Raw genomic sequence first — 20,197 nt, forward strand, 5'->3', positions numbered from 1 at the left:
ATTAACACCAGCTTCTGTAGACACTGCTTTGCTCTCATCAAGCTTGCCATGGCAACCAATGCAGTGTAAAGAAGATTTTGTTCTTATCAAAGTCTTTTTTTCCTCATGCATTTAGTGCATAGGAAGCTTTTGCACTCTCATTTGAACAGCTTTGGGTGAGGGGAAGAGAGCAAGGTATGAGCCAGAAATTGAGCAATGGACCAATTTTGAAGGGATGGGACTGTTAACTCTTTTCATTTATTCTTGCAGTGGCATGAAAGGAGTATATTGTGGGGGAGAAAAAAAGAAAGAAAGCTAATGTTTGTTTTCATGTCTTAATGGAGTTTTCTTTCCTCTGTACAGCATCCTCTTCATAGCATAGGCTCCATGCATTTGGGAGAAGAGGGCTTGGCACATGAGCTTTCCCTACAGTCATGTGTCCCACAAGATAAGGCAACACTGAGTTGGTTTGTAGCTTGGAAAGGAATACTACTGCAGCCTTTTAATTTTCCCAAACACCTTGCAAGGGGAACCTGTAGAGGAAGGAAAAGGGAAAACACACTTCTGCAGAAATTTGATTTGTGTCAGCTTGCTGAGGAAGGAGATGGCTGGGGTAAGGCAGCTATTAATAGAGGGATGTTGTGGGAAACAGGAGGACAATGAGAAGAGTAAAATGCCCAGAAACTATAATTTGGTAAGTACAGAAGTGAAGCCAGTAGAAGAAAAGTCAGAAGTAAAGGTGGAGTGACCCACTGCCACTGACTTAGTGAGTCAGATACTTTGTGTAAATGTGATACTGACATCTGATTCCTCTTCACTCCTTATATGATATTTAGCCTAGGAAAATTGCTCATTTTTTATATTTTGTGGGTCTTTTTGCTTTTGCTGGAGCCAGTGGAAATTACTGTGACATTCCATGCCTACCTTCTCCTTTCCCTCTCCCCCCTCCCTCCCTGTTTTTCATCTGCATATATGATGCACAGTTGTGAAGATACAACCTCCATGGAGGTAAAGCTCTGCAAGGAACCTTTCTTGTTGGCTGATACAAATGAGCTCCCTGATGGACAATGCTCATGTTGTTGGTAAAAACCTTTGACACTGCTGTGAGAGCTAATTCTGTCCTTCCCTTGTGTTCTTGTGTCCCTGGATGTCCCACAAGAAAGTGGCATACTGGGAAGGATTGCTCAGCTGAGCTGTTTATAAAAGCTGCTTGCATCAGGAAGGTTTGCTTAATGGATGTGAGGTGGCACCATAGCCCTAGAAATAATGCCTTTCAATATGTGTGCCATTGCCTACAGCCTCTGCAGAAACCAGCAAAACAAACAGGACACTTGATCCCAGCTGGCTGATGTATGGTTTGTACAGCAGTAATCCATACAGCAGTGAATAGTTTCTATAAATGTCTTGGAAGTCAGAATCTACTTGTGGATTAGAAAGGTGCTGTGATCATCAAGCCTTGTGTGCAGCTGCAGAGGAGATAGGGCTTGTGCTGAAACAAGAGGGCTAACAATGTTGATGCTCTCAGCAGCTGATGTGTGCCAGGCTCTGTAGGTCTCCTGAGGTGTTTCTGGAGCTAGCCTTAGTTTGCATGTTGGCACTAGCATTCAAAAATATCTCTTCAGACAAAGATGTCTTGAGAACTTGAATTTGTTTTGAAAGCTTCAGTTTGGGAAAGGGGTGGAGTGTGTGGAACAGGTGATGTGTCCATTGTGGAACTTTGGGTTTGAAGTACTTTGCTTTGTCTACATGCACAGTTGGAAGCTGTGAATAAAAAGATCAGTGCTCTCTTACCATTCATCCTTTCCTATCCCTCTGGCTGTAAAATACTGAATGCAACCTTATAGAGAAGCAAAGGTGGAGCATGGTTATATGGGTGTATGCTCTTTGATGCAACTAATTTTCCATGGTAGTTATATTTATTATTTTAACTAGTGTAAGATTAAAGCAAGCATAAATGGAAAGGAGTAGATATTTTGACTCTCTCAAGGGCTTGATAGCCTTACTGGATAGGAGGCAGTGTGGAGTACGTGGGTCAGCAACCTGATCATTCAGTGTCTCCATTCAGTTTATTTTGCTAGACTTTCCTTTGCTAAAATGGAGCATGCCTAGAGTATTAATGGGCTCTGAAATACTTTATTTAGGAAGCTGCTGCAGGTTCTGCTGGACTGAGCTGAGATGTGAGTGTCTGAACAGGCAGTGAACGCCACCCTGTGTCACGGAGCAGCTTAGGTTGTAAAAGAACCTCCGATCATGGACCATTAACCTAACACTGCCAAGCCACCATTAAACCATGCCCCTGTGTGCCACATCTTCACATATTTTAAATACCTCTGGGGATGTCAACTTCTTTGGGCAGCCTGTCCCAGTGCTTGACAAGCTTTTCTGTGAAAAAATATTTCCTAATATCCAGTCTAAACCTTTCTGATGCAACTTGAGGCTGTTTCCTAACACTCTAAGGAGATTAAAGAACTAGAAATAGTTTTTGCCTGTTGTGGAAATGTGTTCTTTAGGATGGAATGGACTAGAAACCTTCCCAAGCATTTTGAGAGGGAGCTAGTTTACAAACTTGCATGCTCCTGACTTTCAGAACAGGATCTGTGCCCCACTGTATGATTGATGGTTTGAGGTTTCCCATCTTGCTTAATAGGGTGTCCTTGGAGTTGGCTGAAGTCTTTATTGCCCTTGTGTGTGGCAGAAAGGAGAGGAATGGCAGAAAATCAGCATGGGACAGCATTGCAGTAGGGTAGCTTTTGTTGGGTAGCAGTTAATTTAAGAAGACAAGTTCAGAAGACTAATTAATCCTGGCTAAATGGCTTTGTTGGCAAGAAGGTCATAACTAATTACTAAGTTATGTTAATTATTAACTGACAAATCAAAATATCTTCTTTTGCTGAGCTTATGAGTTAAAATTACTACTTTGTGCTATAAATTAGTGCTTGCTCACCTGTGAGGAGATACTGTGATTTATCCTCCTGCCCCTCCAGTTAGTGTTTATTAATTATGGGTCAAACTCAGTGAATCAAGTATAGTTGTCTTAAGACAAAGTTAAAATATCTACATTTGTGATAGCTGCTCTGGCATTAGGAGCCTTGTGGCTCTTGAAATGGTCTGTTGATTTGCCTTGGTGTGTGAGCTGGGTGGTGCTCTTACCTCTCCTGTAGGCTCTGGATTTGGCCACGGTCTGGAGAGGGTGGGGGAAGCCTGCTGGCACACCGGCTGTTCTGGGGTGCCACTATGCTAAAATTCATGATTGTAAGTGGCCAAAAGTTCAGCCCTATAGGTTAATAATGGCAAAACCTGGACCTTTGTGGCCCACTGCACTATTCTAGGGAGTGGCTTGTTTGCTTGCCTGGTTTGAAGACCGTGGATTATATTTTCTATCTTTCCTTTGTTTTTTAAACTGTGTTCACTTCTCCGAAGTCCTGTTTCTCTGCTGAGTAGCTCACAAACCAGAAACTTGACTTTAAGAGCTGCATAAGAAAGTCTTTCTGAAGATTTCATGTCTTCCTTTTATTCTTTCTGGTTTTCTGAGGCTTATTTTAAGCACAATTCACCCCTATTTTAACTCTGCAGGATTTTGGTCCATTAACCCTATCCAACCATTATGGGGTTTTTGTTTTGCTTTTCTGATTAGCTGGAAGCTTAGGATTAGATAGATTTTCACATCTGCTAACTTCCTATTTCATATCTTGTGATTTGCAAGGCTTAACCTTCCCTGACTTGTTAATGGAACACAAACCACCTGCTTCTTTGCACTAATCCCTGAGAAATATGTAGCATGGCTTTGACTTGAAACACTCCAGTTTGATTCCCCAGGGTAAAAAGGATCAATTCTGGTTTGAACAAACTGCTTATCTACACTTTCTCTGCTCTTCCACAAGGCTACATCTCCAACCATTGCTATCTGCCCTTTAACTGTCAAGAAAGTTTGGTGCCTTTATTACCTTGGCCTTCAGGGTAAGATATGAGTGGATAGGGGTGTGTGAAATGGCATGGCTGGAGAGTAGAGTAGTCTAAAGGAGGGGAGGGCATATCCTGTGCTTCCTTGGTGCTTTGGATGCTGGCTTTGACCTAGCAACGTTAATGGAGTGTGGAAGGTCCAGCCGAGGACTCTCAGCTTTAAAGTACTGGTGTGTCACTCCTCTTTTCTGCCCTCTTTTCAAAATTGACACTCCTTGTGGCAGTGTAGCCTGGTCAGACCAAAGACCAAAGCTGCCAGGACTAGGTGAGGGGATGCCAGAGGCATTGCAGGGCCCTGTCTCCCCTGAGCTATGCCTGTAGCACTCCTGGCCCTGCCTGCTGCTGGGGATGTGCAGCGGGGCCTGGAAGGATGCGGCTCTCGTTCCAGGCAGCGTGGTGCCAGGGTGTGCTTTGTCCTGGGCGTGAGTGTGCGCCACCTGAATTGAAATGTTGGTGAGCTCTGTAGGTGAGGTTCTGCAGAGGATTTCTGGGGTGCCTCAGCTTTTTTGCCCTTCTGTTTGGCTGTTTCAGGCCAACTCCTCTACTCCCTTAGTCCAGGCCAACTCCTCTACTCCTCCTGTGTGTCCTGCATGTTTCTCCCAGTGATTGATGTCTGTAGCCTGGCTTGTGTTGCCCATGATGGTGATGTGAGTGAAATCCTCAGTGCAGCAAAGGCTGCTGACAGTGAGCAGGGACATCCTGCAGTGCTCCCCCAACACTGCAGTGAAGGAGGAGCTGGGACTCTCCAAACTCCAGCAGTGTTCTTGTAGAGGGACAGACAAACTCCACAGTTTCTATTTTAGATGTCGAGTGAAAAATACGGCACAAGGTCATCAGAGCAATTGTTCCTCTATCTTTTTATTCCCATAACAGCATTTTCTGTTACTGGTTCTTACTGTGCTCTGCTGCAAGACAAATGCTGTTACATGAAGATTTAAAAATGGTGTATAGGATGTTTGCAGAGAATGGGGAAGGCTGCAGTATCTGTGACAGCTGTAGGTTTAGTTGTGGTGGGCTGAGGCATGGAGGCAATGTGCTATGGACAAGAATAGTGGGAGATGGGGTCTCTTTTCCTTCCTTCCCCCCCCATATCAGCAATAGAGGTGTTTTGCTCACAGTGGAGGTGATTATATTGCTTACCAGGAGCTTAGTATTGCTTGCTTTAGCAGTTCATCTTACTGAGGGATATCTGCAAGGCCCCTGAGCAAGCTGTTTATGCAGATAGACTTCTTAGGTCAATACTTTTTTGGCATTGTATGTCTCACTTCTCAACCGGCCAGTCTTGTGCTATACTCAGTGGTTTGTGTCCTATTGTTAAGGTCAGGCACAGAAATTTAGTGCCTTTAACTTCCCAAATCTTTTCCAAAAGATCCCCTCTTTCCTTCTTCCCTATTGTCTTACTCTTACACCAGACACACTGCTTTGGTACCCAGCACAAAGGGTCACTTTTATGGCAGGGGACATAATCCATTAGGGCTTTGCACAGGTTTTCGTGGTCAACCTTTCTGTTCAGCTTGAACAATCAATCTCGGGGCTCCTGGAGGGTGGAAAGGTAATTATTTATGGTACTAGCAAATGGTATTCCTCAACATCAGAGAGTTGTGATTTCCCTCTGGATTGTTCTTTTGCTTTCTGTTTTTTAGTTAACCTCAGTTCAGTCTGAGATGAGGGGATAAGACAGCTTTTTGGGACTACTTTTGCTGCTCTTTTAAAATTTTTTTTTAACTTTTCCAGCAAGGATAGCTCTTTGGTTATCTTTATGCATGTGGTGATGTAATCTCTCTTTGTTTTTGTGTTTCCTTTGTCTAGGTGTGTTGTTGTGCTGTTCAACCCTAGAAAAAATAAGCAACACCATATTCTAAACAGCTCCAGGTGAGTAAAGTTTTAACCTGGACTTGCTTTCTGTGAGGTGAATTCAAGACTTTTATGGCTTGACTGAAGTGCAGGAGCTGTTGTTGCTCCAGGCTAAATCCCCTTGGTTAGAGTTGCCTTGGGGACAGGCTGCCTGCAGCTTTGACTCCAGCTCCTTCTCACATGAGGTGCTATTGCTGACAAAGTACCACCTCATAAACATTGGATCCCAAGAGGAACTGGTAATGGTCATGACATGGAGGGGATCTTACTACAGTTCCATGGTATCTGACTTTTTTTTTTCTCCACCTAAAATGATGACCTCATTATTGAAGCCAGCAGTGTGACATGGTCCTGCACCTGGAATAAAGGTGCAGCAATGAACCTCAACTTCTGGAGCTTTTCTGCTGCTGTAAGCTGCTGTTTGAGACTTGGGCAGCAGGGAATCCCCATGGCAAAGCAAAACCATTATGTCAGGCTATTATGGACGACTTCAGCATTTTTTTGAGTTCGTCCCAACCTACTCCCCAGTCATGATGTATTGAAATGAAATCACATGTTGGAAATGTTTCTCAGTGTTATTTTCTCTGTTTTAGGAAAACAATTACAGCACTTGCTTTCTCTCCAGATGGAAAATATTTGGTTACAGGAGAGGTAAGTGTGAGAGGAGAGAGGGTGCACCTTGTCTATCGCATTTTGAAGCAGGGCAGAGGGACTTAGAAGAAACAGGCTGTTTTCACACAAAGGAATTCCAGTGTTGCCTCATTGTTCAGTGGACCTGCTGGCTTATGGGTGGCACTGGGTGCTCCAGCTGGGAGTTTTTTAACATGTCAGCTTTGGGGATGGATCTCCTGGGGTGTCATCTGTGGGCTGAAGGTAGAGTGAAAATAAGCAAGAGGACACACAGCATCGTTCTACTCTAGCATCAATGAAGAGTACTTGGAGTGTCCAGAATATTGGCCTGAGCTTAGCACTGTCCCTTCAGAATTTCAGGAAGTAACTGAAGCCAGAAACAGTGTTGCAGGAAAAAAGAAAAGTGCACCTGGAGTGGAGTTTTAGGAATAGTCACAGAAGATGCTGGTGCCTGTGGTTTGGCATTGTTTGTTTGGCTGGGAGCAGCAATTGCTTTCTCTTTCCCAACATGCCCAAGGGGGAGAATAAGGATGACTATGCTGTGTGTCTGTTCTGCATTAGAAGCCCAAGACACATGCTGTGTCATGAGCCTGAAATTGCTGGATGTTAAAAATTTACAGAAATGCTGACCTTCATATGGTTGGGCTTAGTTTGCTCTTGTATGTGATTAATGGCAGTTTACCACTAGTCCCTGTGCCTCTGTAAGAGATGGGGAGGGAGCATGTGTGAGACAGGTCCTCTCCTGAGCCTCAGCCACAGGGAGGAGAAGTGTGTCACTGTCCTGTGCTGGAGCTGTCAAGGTGGAGACTGTTCTCTCCAGAAGTCCCTAGTGTGGTCACTGTGATGGCAGCTGTCATGTCCCCAGGTGGCTCCAATCCTGGACCTGAATCCTGGATGGATCAGACCAAGGGTAGAAACAGCAGTGGGTTTTGTGGATGGAGGCTACCACGACAGAGAAAAAGTTAGCATTAATTTTCCATCATAGATGTTGTGATTAGGGCTTTTTTGTGAAAACATGAGGTTTCATAGCTCATGGTATTCAGTTCTGATGATTCTGGTGCCTTCTTTTATTTTCCTTTTTTTTTAATTTCTGGTGCTTGATGCTTTTCATTAGGAGTAAGAAAAATGGTAAAAAATGAAGTGGGAACTTTTCTTACTAACAAATTTTTCTGTTTGAAAATTTATTGGGGTAAATGGCAAATTAAAATTATTAAAAAAAAGCTGTTATATTCCAGTTATACTGGAATTTTTAGGGCTTTTGTTGTTATTCTTGTTGTTGTAGCAGGGTTTTTTGGGATTTTGTGGGGGTTGTTTTGTTGGGTTTTTTTCCCCTTGTTGCAAAACATGTCTCCTCTTGCCCTATTCTAAAACCATTTATTTTTTTCAGTATCCTCGCTCGTGTCGGACATTTGAATTATTGCTTAGTGTAGCAGTGTCCCCTGCTGGTATCAGCAGTTGTGTCTTAGTTCATCCCCTGTCCCACAGGGAAATGCTTTCTGACTTAACTTTCTCAAGCTCCCTTGTAGCTGCATTATGCTAATTCTGCCTAATAACACCTTAGTTTTCTGTATGGCTGGCTTTTCAGGGAGGAGAGCATGGAGGTTAGTCCTTGGCTGCCATACATATTAAACGTCTTTTACATATTTCAAATTCATAAGAAAACTATTCTTTTCCTCTTTTTAATTATTATTTTTTATTTCTCCTCATGGAGATGTAGAGTCCATGGGGGTCACACAGAGCTGCCTTTTGGTGAGAATTTCTTAAAAGATGAAATGCAAATTCAGTTTGTTAAGGTCCTGGGGTGTATGCTAAGATGCTGGGAAATAGTTATATATATATGTATGTGCTTAATTATAGCAGTTGTTTTGAAGAGCAGCTGATTCAGCTCATTGTAATATCTTGCCAGCCACCTTGAGACCTGAGCTCTGCGTTGCAGGAGGGAGAGCTGTACCAACTGCAGTTAAATCTGACCATGGCATTTTTCCAGGCCACAAGCAGTTGCTTAGCAGAGCTTTTGAACAAGGCAGTTAAAGCATGCACAATTTTAAACTTTTAAAGCTTCGACTTCTACTTGTGATGAGAATTGCCTCTCCCACACAATCAAATGACTGCCTTAAAACCAATCAAAAAGGTACCATTCTGCCATGTTGCCATGGATATGTTATCTTACAAGCTGCTGTTTTGACAGACTTCAATGTGGAATCATGAGCAGTTACTTGAGTAAGATTTGCCCATCAAGCACATTTTTGGCCAGCATTTCAACTCATCTTGTGTGCCTTGTTTTAATTTGGTTTAATAACAAAAAATTAAACAAAAGAATAGATTTGTCTGGCAGAAAGTGCTGAATTGGCATTTCTGTTTCTCTGGAGAGCCAACATTAAAGCAGAGGCTCAGTTCCTGCCATGTCTTTTTCTCTGACATTACCCTGCCTGCACTCTTTTGGGTGGAACGTGTCTGTGCGTTACCTTGTGACAGAAATGATGCTGCTAGCTTCTCAGAGGCTTCCCTCAGATGGTGTGTGAGAGTTCCCACAACAGCCATGTCATGGTTTTGTATGGCATGACCTGGTTTGATATCTCAGATGTCTGTGTTGTGTTAGGAGCAGAGGATGGGAGGGCTTTTCATTCACTGGGCCTAGGGATAACAATCTATTATAATCCTTTTCACAAGCAGGCTGTAAATTCCCATTACAAACACCAGGATTGTGCATCAAAATTATTGTTCTAGTCCCTGGCTAGAACAGTAGCATTTTGTGAGTAGCATAAGGAGAGGTTTAAAGCAGGAGAGGTGGTATTAATTTGCACAGCTGTTGAAATGCATATACTTCTTAGGTTGTTGGTCTCAACCTGGGCTTTAAGGAATCAGAGGAACTGCTAAACCTATTGTGAGTGCACCATGTAGGCATCTTTTTCCAAGCTCCTGCACATTTACATGCTTGAATGTGTCAGAACTGATTTTGGGGTTACCCCTCCTGTTCTGTGTCTGTTCCTGTCCCTTCCAGAGCGGACACATGCCAGCAGTTCGGGTGTGGGATGTGGCTGAGCGAACCCAGGTGGCAGAGCTCCAGGAGCACAAGTATGGTGTGGCCTGTGTGGCCTTCTCCCCCAGCTCCAAGTACATTGTGTCTGTGGGGTACCAGCATGACATGATTGTCAACGTGTGGTCATGGAAGGTAAGTTTTCTAGGAGGCTGGGTGGACCATGCGGTGTTGCTAAATCAGAAAGAGCTTCTGGTCTGACTGTAAACTACTTCCATTTTCATCTTGCTTTCTGTTTTTTTAAAATTATGTAGTTATTGTTTGGCTTTTGACATTCATAGACACAGACAAATTTGGACAAGAGAGAAAGCTATGGTCCCTTAGGGAAGGTCTAAGTCATTTCCATGAAGGGATATTCCTTATGCTTGGGAATGTGTTACATTTTTCTGTCCAGCCAGAAAAATGGACTTTGAAACCTTGCCAAACCATGGTGTTTTTTAGAGGCTTATTAAAAACTAATTTATGTGGTTAAGGAAGGAAACTCTCATCAGCCAGAGATTTCTTTTGTAGTGTAGTGGATACTCTTGGCTTGTTTTGATTTTTTTATGTCAGAGTTTGTGATACTCTGGTCCCATCCCTGATGGTTGAGAAGGGGAATATAGGGAATTCATAATGGGTGAAAGCTGATGAAAGTTGCTCTACCTGTCACTGGATTGAGGCAACTCTTGGTAGAAATAAAGCCTGTGTCTTATCCTCTAGTAAACATTTAAGCATTTGTTTTTTGTAGATAAGAAAACAAACATTTATTTTTAGTAGGCTAGGAATCTTTTGTATTAATAGATGTTCCTGCTACCTCTTCAAGTGCTGTAACCCTCTCTAAAAGAAATATCATTTAAGAAAAAAAAAATCAATGCATCTGTTAAATCTCACAGAATCACAGAATCATAGAATGGTTTGGGTTGGAAGGGACCCTAAAAATTGCCTAGTTCCAATTCCTCTGTCATTGGCAGGATTACCTCCCATTAGACCAAGTCGAAACCCCATCACAGCCCTGTTCAATCTGGCCTTGAACATTTCTGGGGATGGGGCATCCTCAACTTCTCTGGGCAGGCTGCTCCAGTGCCTTACCACCTTCACAGTAAAGAATTTCTTCCCAATAGCTAATATAAATCTACCTTCTTTCAGTTTAAAACCATTACTGCTTGTCCTATCATTATACTTCCTGATGAAAAATCCCTCCCCATGTTTCCTGTAGGCCTCCTTTAGGTACTCAGAGCCTCCTCTTCTCTTGTAGTTTCTAAGCCCACACTCATTTAGTATGTTACTGTCTTCATCACATTTAGTCTAATTTAGTCTTCATCACATGTGCTGTAATTTAAGATCTCACTGTTATCTTCTGTGTGAGCTGAAGTTTGTCATTGCTATTTTTTCCTATAGCTAAATACTGTGTGTAGTGAGAGAACCTAAGTGTGTTTGTCTGTGTTGCAAATTGAGTGCTCATTCTTTGGATTATTTCTAGTTATACAAATGAAAGTAGTGACTTGGACAGGGTCACAATGCATGGGAGATGTATCAAACAGTACAAGTAGTTTTGCTTTCCCTTGCTTATCTGGATTTTTCTGTTCACTGTATAATTGTGGGCATGAGAACTTCTGAGGTAAGAATTTTCTGACTCTTCCCTGCTGAAGAACACGCACTTTAAGCTTATGCTCCGGACTGGGAGGGGAGCTCTAGCTGGCCTTTACTTTGCAGGCTGGACACCAAAACTAGAGATACTTTACCTGACCAAAGTGAATAAAGACTGAGAATACAGGTCTCCTGAAGTGTTTTCCTTCACTTTTAACCACAACCCTTCTATCCTCTGTGCTGCTGCTTTTATTTCCCTATTTTTCCTGACTGGTAGACCTAGTCATTTGACTGTGATGGAAAAGAAAATCCATGTTGTCTGTAGGATTCCCTTGCTTCCCTAGATAAAGACCACAGCAATGATCCAGATTTTGAGGTCTGCAAGGGTCCTAAGATTTTTCCTAAGCTTTTCTCTGTCCATTGTCTTGAAAGAAGTTATGATAATTGCTGCCTTTCCTTCATTCTGGGTTGGAGGATCCTCCATGGTGATGGTGCAGCAGGCTAGACTCCCCTTGTGCTGGTTTCTTCATTTCTGCCAGCAGTTTCTTCAATTCTCCCCGCAGTCCTCTGGGGCCCTTGGAGTGATGTGGTTTGTGTGCTAGGGCATTGTGCCTGGAAGACTGGGAGAAGCTGAATCCCTGAAAAGAAGGGTAAAGGAAACACAGCAAGAATGAAAAGGGATGCACTGCTGTCAGCTGTGTGCTGCATGCTTGCAAATCCACAACAGACAAAGCAGAAAACTTGTTTATTCTCACTTCTAACTGGGGAAAGGCAGGGAGAGGAAAACTGAGCAATGGTGCTGTGTGATGTTGCTATCTGACCATTCTGCTTGAGCAGTGTCCATCCTGTTTTCTGTCCCTGCATCTTTTTCCTCCTTTCCCAAACATTGCCATTTTGAGGTGCACATTTGAGGTATAATAGATTTTGCTTTTTCACTTCCAGTACAGGGATGGTCTTTGTGTATTTTGAGTCTTTTGATAAAGTATAAGGTGTTTCAAGAGAAAGAAGAATTCATGGAAGAACCAGTACAGTTTTCTCTGTGAAAAGTACCATTTCCTCATCTTGAGTGCAATGGCCTCATTGCTGCCTGGGGGCTGGGGGAGTTCTTCCTTGTGCTGACCTACATGTGCATTTGCTGTTTAGGAAGGGAAATGGGTTTGCTCTGAGCTTCTGGTGATTGTGAAACCCACATGTTTGTCGTGGCTCACATACCAAGTTCCTGCAGGCACTACTACTGCCTGCTGATTTGTTCTTGATCATAGTTAATGTAGAATGTGAATATAAATTTGAATTTTTAATATAAATGTGAATTAAAATAAATATGAATATAACAATATTACTTTGATATAAATGTGAATTATACTATCTGCCAAATCAATGTTCCCAGCTAATGCTGGGGAGGTTGTATATGGAGGTGAATGGGGAATAGTTTGGGTTTCATCTTTTTCCTGCTGCACTGTTTGTACTGGATATGTGCCTGTAATTGCAATTAGTTTCCTTTGCTTCTGAGCAAAGAAATTAAGCAATGTAAACAACTGTGTTTCCAGAAAAACATCGTAGTGGCAGCCAACAAGGTCTCAAGTAAGGTGACAGCAGTGTCATTCTCTGAGGACTGCAGTTACTTTGTCACTGCTGGAAATCGACATATCAAGTTCTGGTACCTGGATGACAGCAAAACCTCCAAGGTGAGAGAGAGTGCATCAAGGCCAGCCTCTAAACAGGCATTTCTGTCTTAAAGCAGGGTGGATTTTGCCCTAGTGAGCTGTGCGAAGTGGGAAATGTTTTATTTTTCTGGGATGCAAGGAGAGCCTTCCACACCTGGCTCTCAAGTGTCATGGGCTGATAGCACCAAAAGCTTGTCTTGCACTGATGTAGGGATGTCACTCATGGAGTTGCATAGCAGCATGCTTGTTCTTTAGCAGTCACATATACTGAAGAACAAATAAGCTAGAAAAGAGCTGCAGTAATTTAACTCCTTGGAGCACAGAGGTGGGGAGAGCTCTTTGACATTGGTATGAGCATCTCAAAAGGTTGTGAGTATAATTTTGAAGCATCAGCCAAAGTGTTTAACAGTTTTAGCTGTTGTGTTATTCTCTGGGAGGCAGAATCCACCTATGGTGATTTTTCTGTGTTCTCATGAACAGTTGTAAACATGAACAGCAAGTAAAAGCTCTCCTTGTACGCTATTTACAGTTTTTTCTTTGAATCGCTTCAGCACTCAGGGGTTGATGGTCTAAAAAATCACTGTCTGCCTGAAGTGCCTTGCTGTATTTGTAGCAAACTGTTTTCTGTTGCTAGGTCAATGCCACTGTCCCCTTGCTGGGTCGCTCGGGATTGCTTGGAGAACTGAGGAACAACTTCTTTGCGGACGTGGCTTGTGGAAGGGGCAAAAAAGCTGACAGCACTTTCTGTATCACATCCTCAGGCCTGCTCTGTGAATTCAATGAAAAAAGGCTGCTAGACAAGTGGGTGGAGCTGAGGGTGAGTTTTACATCCTCCTATTCTGCTCAAGCAGAGCAGGAAGAGCAAATAAGGGCACTCAGAGGTACAAGCTGACCACAAGCAGTGAAAATAATTGTGCTTCTGCAACCCTGTGATTTACCCTGGAAGGCTGGGCAAGAATAGTGTTATTTCTTGTCAAAGGGATTTTACTGATTGTTGAGCCTCTTTCATTCTCACACCCCAGCATTACAGGGACTGCTCTTCTGGCAAAGCAATGTCCTTATGGCAACTCTTGTATGGTCCCTCCTGGCTTGGCTGGGGCAAGTAGGAATTTTAGAAGGATTCTGGTTTCTATCCTCTCTGCAATGTCTTACTTGGCTTGTGCATCTCAAATGCAGGTTCCCAAGGTGCTAGTTGATTTGTCTATTCTAAACCACCAGGCCTACCCATAGTTAAGAATTTGATCACACTTGTTTTCCTTTCAATTGAATGTAACGTGCCCACCTACAAGGATCCTGTGTATTAAAATCAAGGGAAAAAGTCTGTCCACACTTTCACTCAAGTGAAATGGCTCTTCTTTTCTTTCCTTTCCTTTCCTCTCTAAAATCTGCCTTTCACTCTCGCTCAGAATACAGACAGCTTCACAGTAAGTTGAAAAAACTTTTTGCATTGAACTCATCCCCTTTTCACCACATTCCATTTTGTGCCATTTTCTGCCATTTGTACAGATCCCAAAGGGAGGGGAAGAAAATCCATTTTGTTCTGTTTCTTATCCCCTCCTGACAGGTAATGTGTTGGTGTGCTAGTACAGGGTGAAGTGCTGCTTGCCTGCCAGTGTTGTTGAATGTCACAGAAATAAAAGCAGTGTTCAGAGTAGGACTCAGCTGGAGCAAATGTGTAGCTCTGCTGGCTTCCCATCATAGTGGGTGGCAGAGAAACTGGGCTTTTTTCTAACTGCTTGGGATCTGCAGTGGACCTTGGCTGGAAAGTTCTTCAGAAAGGAAAGATGGATTTTTAGGCTTTTCCTTCTCCCAGGGCTCGACTTCACTGCAGCTCTTCTGACCATGACTCCTTTGTCTGTCAATTCGCTGTTCTCCCTGATGTGTGTCTGGTGACCTTTGACGTGAGAGCACATTTCTCATTTGCTGTCTCTTATGCTGTGTCCTCCTCAGACCACTGTGGCAAACTGCATCTCTGTGAATCATGACTACATCTTCTGCGGCTGTGCTGACGGCACCGTGCGGATTTTTAACCCTCTAAACCTTCACTTTGTCACTACTCTGCCGAAACCACACTTCCTGGGAACTGACATCGCAAGTGTGACTGAGGCCAGGTACTGTGGAGAAGGATGGAAGGGAGCAAGGGAAGCTTGTGGGGGTTAGAACTATTCCTCAGACCTTTGCCATCTGGAGCATGCTCTTTTTATGGATTAAAGTTGGCAGTCTGTTGCAGAACTCTCTGAGCTGTTGCAGGCTGGCCCTGTATGACTGGACTACAGTTGGATGGCAAGGAGAGACTTTTGCCTTGGGACTTTGAGGCTTCTTTTGGGACTTTGGTTGTTCAAGAGACAGGTCTTCCTGGCCAACTACTCTCTCTACCTATAGATGCCTTTGTTCATCTCAACAGCACCCCATGGAGAATCTGAGCTCTCCTGTTTGAGCATTGCCCCAGCTCCTGGAGAAAGCACAAGTTAACCAGGCTGTTGTTCTCTCTTTGTGCAGCCGTCTTTTCTCTGGTGCGGCTGATGCGAAGTATCCTGACACCATTGCCTTGACCTTTGACCCCACCAACCAGTGGCTTTCCTGTGTATACAATGACCACAGCCTGTATGTGTGGGATGTCAAAGATCCGAAGAAAGTGGGCAAGGTGTACTCTGCTTTGTATCACTCTTCCTGTGTGTGGAACATTGAGGTACGTTGTTTGCAAACACAGGGGTAGGGTTGTGAGTTGCAGTTGAGAAAGTCATCAGATGAGCTGCCAAATTTGAATGCAAATGCTGACTGTAGAGGGAATTGACTCAGTTTTTCACCTGTGGTTAGTGCATTTGCTACTGGGCCTGGGAACAGTTTTTGGCTGCACTGCAATGGCTGACCGAATGTGTGGTGCTACTGGGAAAGAAAAATCTCACCATTAAAAGGTGAGAGGTGGGAGAGGAAGCAGAATTAAACAAACCTGAATACAGAGCATCCTTTTAGAAAACGCACAAGAGTTTATTGCTGACCTCAAAAAAACTGCTTGAGATCTGTGGTGAGTAATTGCTTCTAAGTCAAAAATATGAAATAGTGATAAAATAGTGAACTCTGGTCCTTCTTAACATATTTACCTGAACATGTGGAAATAGCCTTTCAAGTGTCTGTCATCTTGCAGTCTATCAAGTTGGTTTTCCCTCAGAGGGAAGGAAAGGAAGTATAGGAAACAATGGAGTTGTTAATATGTTGAAATATGTCTAACACTGGTTAGGAGAGGGGAAAGTGGAATGAAAGTTGGAAGAGGTTGAGAACTCTCTTTTTATTTATTAATTGCATCTCACCCTTTCCTTCTGAATTATAAACTGACAGTAGTAGATGAAAGCTGCAAACAACAGTGCAAGGTGGTTATTGCATGATCATTGTTTGGGATTTGAGGTGCTCTCTTTGAACTATTAGAAACAAAAGATACTGGTTTGTTGCATGCTTCTTAAGGAGGTTTTCTGTGACGAGGGAAGCTCAGTGAACATTTGTTTGAAGTCAGTCTGAAGCTCTGGTCTGCAAATAGGTTTTTGTCAGAACTGTCTGGCTTTCACCTTTAGAAAACAGAGAGGACACCCCCTTTTGTCTCATTTTGTTTTGAAACTTGCTACCAGTGTCTAGGGTGCCAGATGCCAGGCAATATTATTCAGGCATTGATTTTACTTGCCCTTAGATGTATCCAGAGGTGAAGGACAACAATCAGCCCTGCCTCCCCCCTGGTTCCTTCATCACCTGCTCTTCTGACAACACCATTCGTCTGTGGAACACTGAAAGCTCCAACATCCACGGCACAGCCCTGCACCGCAACATCCTCAGCAATGTAAGATCCTAGGTTTGGATCACCTCCTTGTCCTTGGGGTTGCTCTTCTTCACACACAGATTCCCAAGTTAAGGCCTAAATTTTTTTGTATCTCCAAGTCAACCTAGGTTTCTGTAAACTGAGCACAAATCTAGTTAAATGTATGAACCTGAAGAAACACAAAAGAAGTACTGGGCAGAAAGACAGGTTGTCTGAAATAGTCCTGGGGATTATTGCTGTTTTCATAAACCACTCAAAGATTCATCAAGCTTAGTCTTTTCCATAAGGGCCATATGTTTCAGGAGAGCTGGTTCCCTTTTTCTGCATCTCTGTGATGTGTAACCACTTATAAGATTTGTTTGGAAAAGGTGCATTAAATGAAGCAGAGGTTTGGGAAATTGAATGTAAAAGTTTGCACTCACTTAATCTATATAAGTGCATCAGCTTTGTAATCATACAGAGCAGTGATTACATATGGACATTAGCTTCTGTTCTCATCTGAGTTGGAAGATCTCTGAACACAGCAGCCCTGACCTCAGGAATCAGGTGGAAAAAATTGTTTTTTCTGTCAGTACTGAGACTGCTGACTTAGATAATCACTAGAAGTCTTTCCTACTCCTGCTGTGTGCCCTAATATGTTGTAATCACTAATCCCAGAGCTTGTCAGTAGCAAAAGAGATGCTGCTAGTTTCTAGCTTGAATCTTTTGAAAGGAGTGATTGTGAGACACAACTGTGAAACTTTCATCCTACAAACTGTAGGGGCTTAGTGCTTGCTCCTAACTAAAAGGTCATACCAATTACAGCATCGTTGCCAATAAAATGTTTATGTTGGCTAGGAGCTCAATTTCTAAGGCAGATGCTTTGCTTTAATATTTTGTAACTAGTAAATATTTCTGGGTGTATTGTGTCCCCAGGACTTGATGAAAATCATCTATGTAGATGACAACACTCAGGTACTTCTGGACACTGATTACAACTCAGCAGGAAGTGCAGACAAAGCTGATGCACAAGTGCTGGATACGAAGGTGGGGATACGCACTGTCTGTGTGAGTCCCAGCGGGGAGCACCTGGCCTCAGGGGACAGGATAGGCACTCTCAGGTAATCCCATAAAGCTTCTAATGCAGATTGCAGACTGGTCAGGCATGAGAAAATAACCAGGTCTTGCTAATTTTATTAAACATACTGAAATGAACCATGTTATATCCTAGAATATATGAGTTGCAGTCTCTGAAGGAAATGCTGAAGGTAGAAGCCCATGACTCAGAGATCCTATGTCTGGAATACTCCAAACCTGACACAGGTAAATGCAATTGAGCTTCCTCCCCTTTGCCTATGAATGTAATGTCGAGCAAGTCAAAATGTCCAACTATGGTATGTTAGAATTGTCATGCTGAACTACTCATGGATTTCAAATGAGGCTTCAGGTATTGGGCTAGTAGAGCCAGGCTTTGAAAAAGTCTTCCTTCTCTTACTTTTTATTAGAATACTGTATGTTGAGATTGCAGCTTGTTCTGTTTATTATTGTAATGCAAAATTCAGGTGTGTTGCTTTGTGTCCATATATGCAGTTAGCTGCAGTATAATGTTTTGTCTCCAAGAAGACTTGGGAAGCTGTTTTAAAAATGACTTTTTAAGTCATGATCTTGCAGTCTTTTTCAATTTCTAACAGGTTTAAAGCTCTTAGCCTCAGCCAGTCGGGATAGATTGATTCATGTTTTGGACGCTGGGAAGGACTATAGCCTGCAGCAAACCCTGGATGAACATTCTTCTTCCATCACTGCAGTGAAATTTGCAGGTAGCAAATCATGGCCTCCTACCAAAGCTGGATTTGAGCACTGCTATTGTCCCCTTATGGCTGTAATTTTATCTGCTTTTATCTACTGGACTAGGTCAATTTGAAGCTGCAGCTGGGTCATCTTTTGGTCATCTTTTTCAGTTGCAGTCTTAACAGAAGGTGATACTTGCCTTCTTTTCTGATTTTGCTTTAATTTTCTCTCCTTCCTCCCTCCTAAGAGAACCTTTCCTCATAATTTCTTTGGAAAACTGTTTTCTGTAATGATTTATTCCCACTAACTAATTTCAGAGAGAACTAATTTAGGAGAACTCTGAACAGTCATTGTTCAAAATAAAATCACACAAAACACACACAGAAAAATAAGTTTTGGGTAAAGTAAATTTGTGATTGTAACCCACTGTAAGGCTTTGCATTCCTGGTAATGGAGCGCGTTTTATCCCTAGCACTCAGTTGCTGCCAATGGTCAGACAGCAAGAGCTGGCTGCTCTGCCAGGGAAAGGCAGTAGCCAGGGGGGACAGGAAAGCAGGTAAAGGTAGTGGCCTTTTCCACTGGCTGTGGGAAAGTACCACAGGACATGAGCAGGAGTAGATCAAGTCTAGATACAGCCAGTAGTCCAGATCACCAGGCAAATCCATAGTGGTAAGACCGTGGATTCAAGCAATTCAAGGTCTTGATCAGTCTGGAGTGGTCAGGGTCAAGCTATAGTTCAGTGCCTGCCAGGCAAGTCCATAGTAGCAAGGCAAGATGGAGTTCAGATCAGGAAGGTGAATCCATGGATTGGGTCAGGCTTTGGCTCAGTGGGGGTGCATGTCCAGGCACAAGTGTGGCTGCAATGCTGCTGCAGTGTTGCTCAGTTGGGACTCAAGGATGAGAACTCAGCTTGAAAACCACTCCCAGGTGAAGGGACTCACTGAAGCAGGGGCTCCCCAAAGCAACTGTGTGGCTTTTTCAAGTTTTTTTTTCTGGAGGATCTCCAAGTCCAGCAGCAGTTTCTCTGACAGATCTGCCTTATCAGTGAGCTGGCCTTGAATGCAACAAGCTGAACTCCCAGGAGATGAGGGAAGTGGGCTCAAGGCCTGGCAACTAAGGCCTTTATGCTCGTCTATGAGCCAAGTGCTGGCATGCTCTAAGTGGGTGCAGTTCAAGGACTTGTGTGGTGTTGGATGCATTGTCATTACTTGGAGTTTTATTGGGTGTTGCTTTGCTGAAGGAGCTGCTTGGTTATGGAAGAGTCCTAAGGGAAGAAGGGAAGCCTGACCCTGCAGTAAGAAAGGGCAGCAAGAAAGATGTGTCCAGCTCTAAGGTCTGAAAAGTGCCTATTGCCTGTTTTCAGCTTCTACTGTCAATGTGCCATGTTGCCAGAGTGCTGTGGCACACAGAGATATGAGCATATTGGTGAGGGAGAAGACAGAATTGCATCCTAATCTGTTCTGAAAAGCCTCTGTGTTGGAGCCTCATGCTCTCTGAGCATGAAAGACAAGTGCTGTCCCTGAGAAAGGGCTTCTGTTTTGCTGCTTGGGGAGGGGTCAGTCTTAACTAATCAGGACTAGAATAAATGAGCAGTGGTATAAATTGAAACATTTCCTCCACCTTGTATATGTGTTTATCTTTTGTCTCCTGCCTTTTTATTCCAGCCAACGATGGCAAAGTGCGGATGATAAGCTGTGGGGCAGACAAGAGCATCTATTTCCGCACTGCGCAGAAGGTAACCTTATCACAGCTTTTTGTACACTTCTAATTTATAACCTCTCCACAAAGGAGTTACTTCAAAGAATGATATCAGAGTTTCTGTATGAGCTTGTTGCTATTTCAGCCTCAGTGCCTCTCACTGACTCGATGGAAGAGATTGCATTCAGACAAATAGTTTTGTGAAGCATGCAGCTACTCCCAGCCTGACCTCTCACA

General features: G+C 43.2%; 1 protein-coding gene across 5 annotated transcripts in view; it reads left to right on the forward strand.

The window, feature by feature from the left end:
* The window catches only part of MAPKBP1 (mitogen-activated protein kinase binding protein 1), a 100,806-nt gene that overhangs the window by 47,709 nt on the left and 32,900 nt on the right, over positions 1–20,197 (forward strand). For 4 of the 5 annotated variants that reach the window (XM_077180195.1, XM_077180192.1, XM_077180191.1 and 1 more), the window contains exons 4-16: positions 5,749–5,811; positions 6,387–6,444; positions 9,425–9,595; positions 12,574–12,711; positions 13,325–13,507; positions 14,097–14,114; positions 14,641–14,801; positions 15,190–15,379; positions 16,370–16,516; positions 17,411–17,595; positions 17,706–17,797; positions 18,166–18,291; positions 19,927–19,997. In XM_077180195.1, the coding sequence (XP_077036310.1) occupies positions 5,749–5,811; positions 6,387–6,444; positions 9,425–9,595; positions 12,574–12,711; positions 13,325–13,507; positions 14,097–14,114; positions 14,641–14,801; positions 15,190–15,379; positions 16,370–16,516; positions 17,411–17,595; positions 17,706–17,797; positions 18,166–18,291; positions 19,927–19,997 (1,603 nt within the window). The remainder of the gene's footprint in view (positions 1–5,748; positions 5,812–6,386; positions 6,445–9,424; positions 9,596–12,573; positions 12,712–13,324; positions 13,508–14,096; positions 14,115–14,640; positions 14,802–15,189; positions 15,380–16,369; positions 16,517–17,410; positions 17,596–17,705; positions 17,798–18,165; positions 18,292–19,926; positions 19,998–20,197) is intronic. The other variant, XM_054635227.2, reaches the window with a different exon arrangement.

The sequence above is a fragment of the Agelaius phoeniceus genome, chromosome 6 (assembly GCF_051311805.1).
Source record: "Agelaius phoeniceus isolate bAgePho1 chromosome 6, bAgePho1.hap1, whole genome shotgun sequence".
Lineage (NCBI taxonomy): Eukaryota > Metazoa > Chordata > Aves > Passeriformes > Icteridae > Agelaius > Agelaius phoeniceus.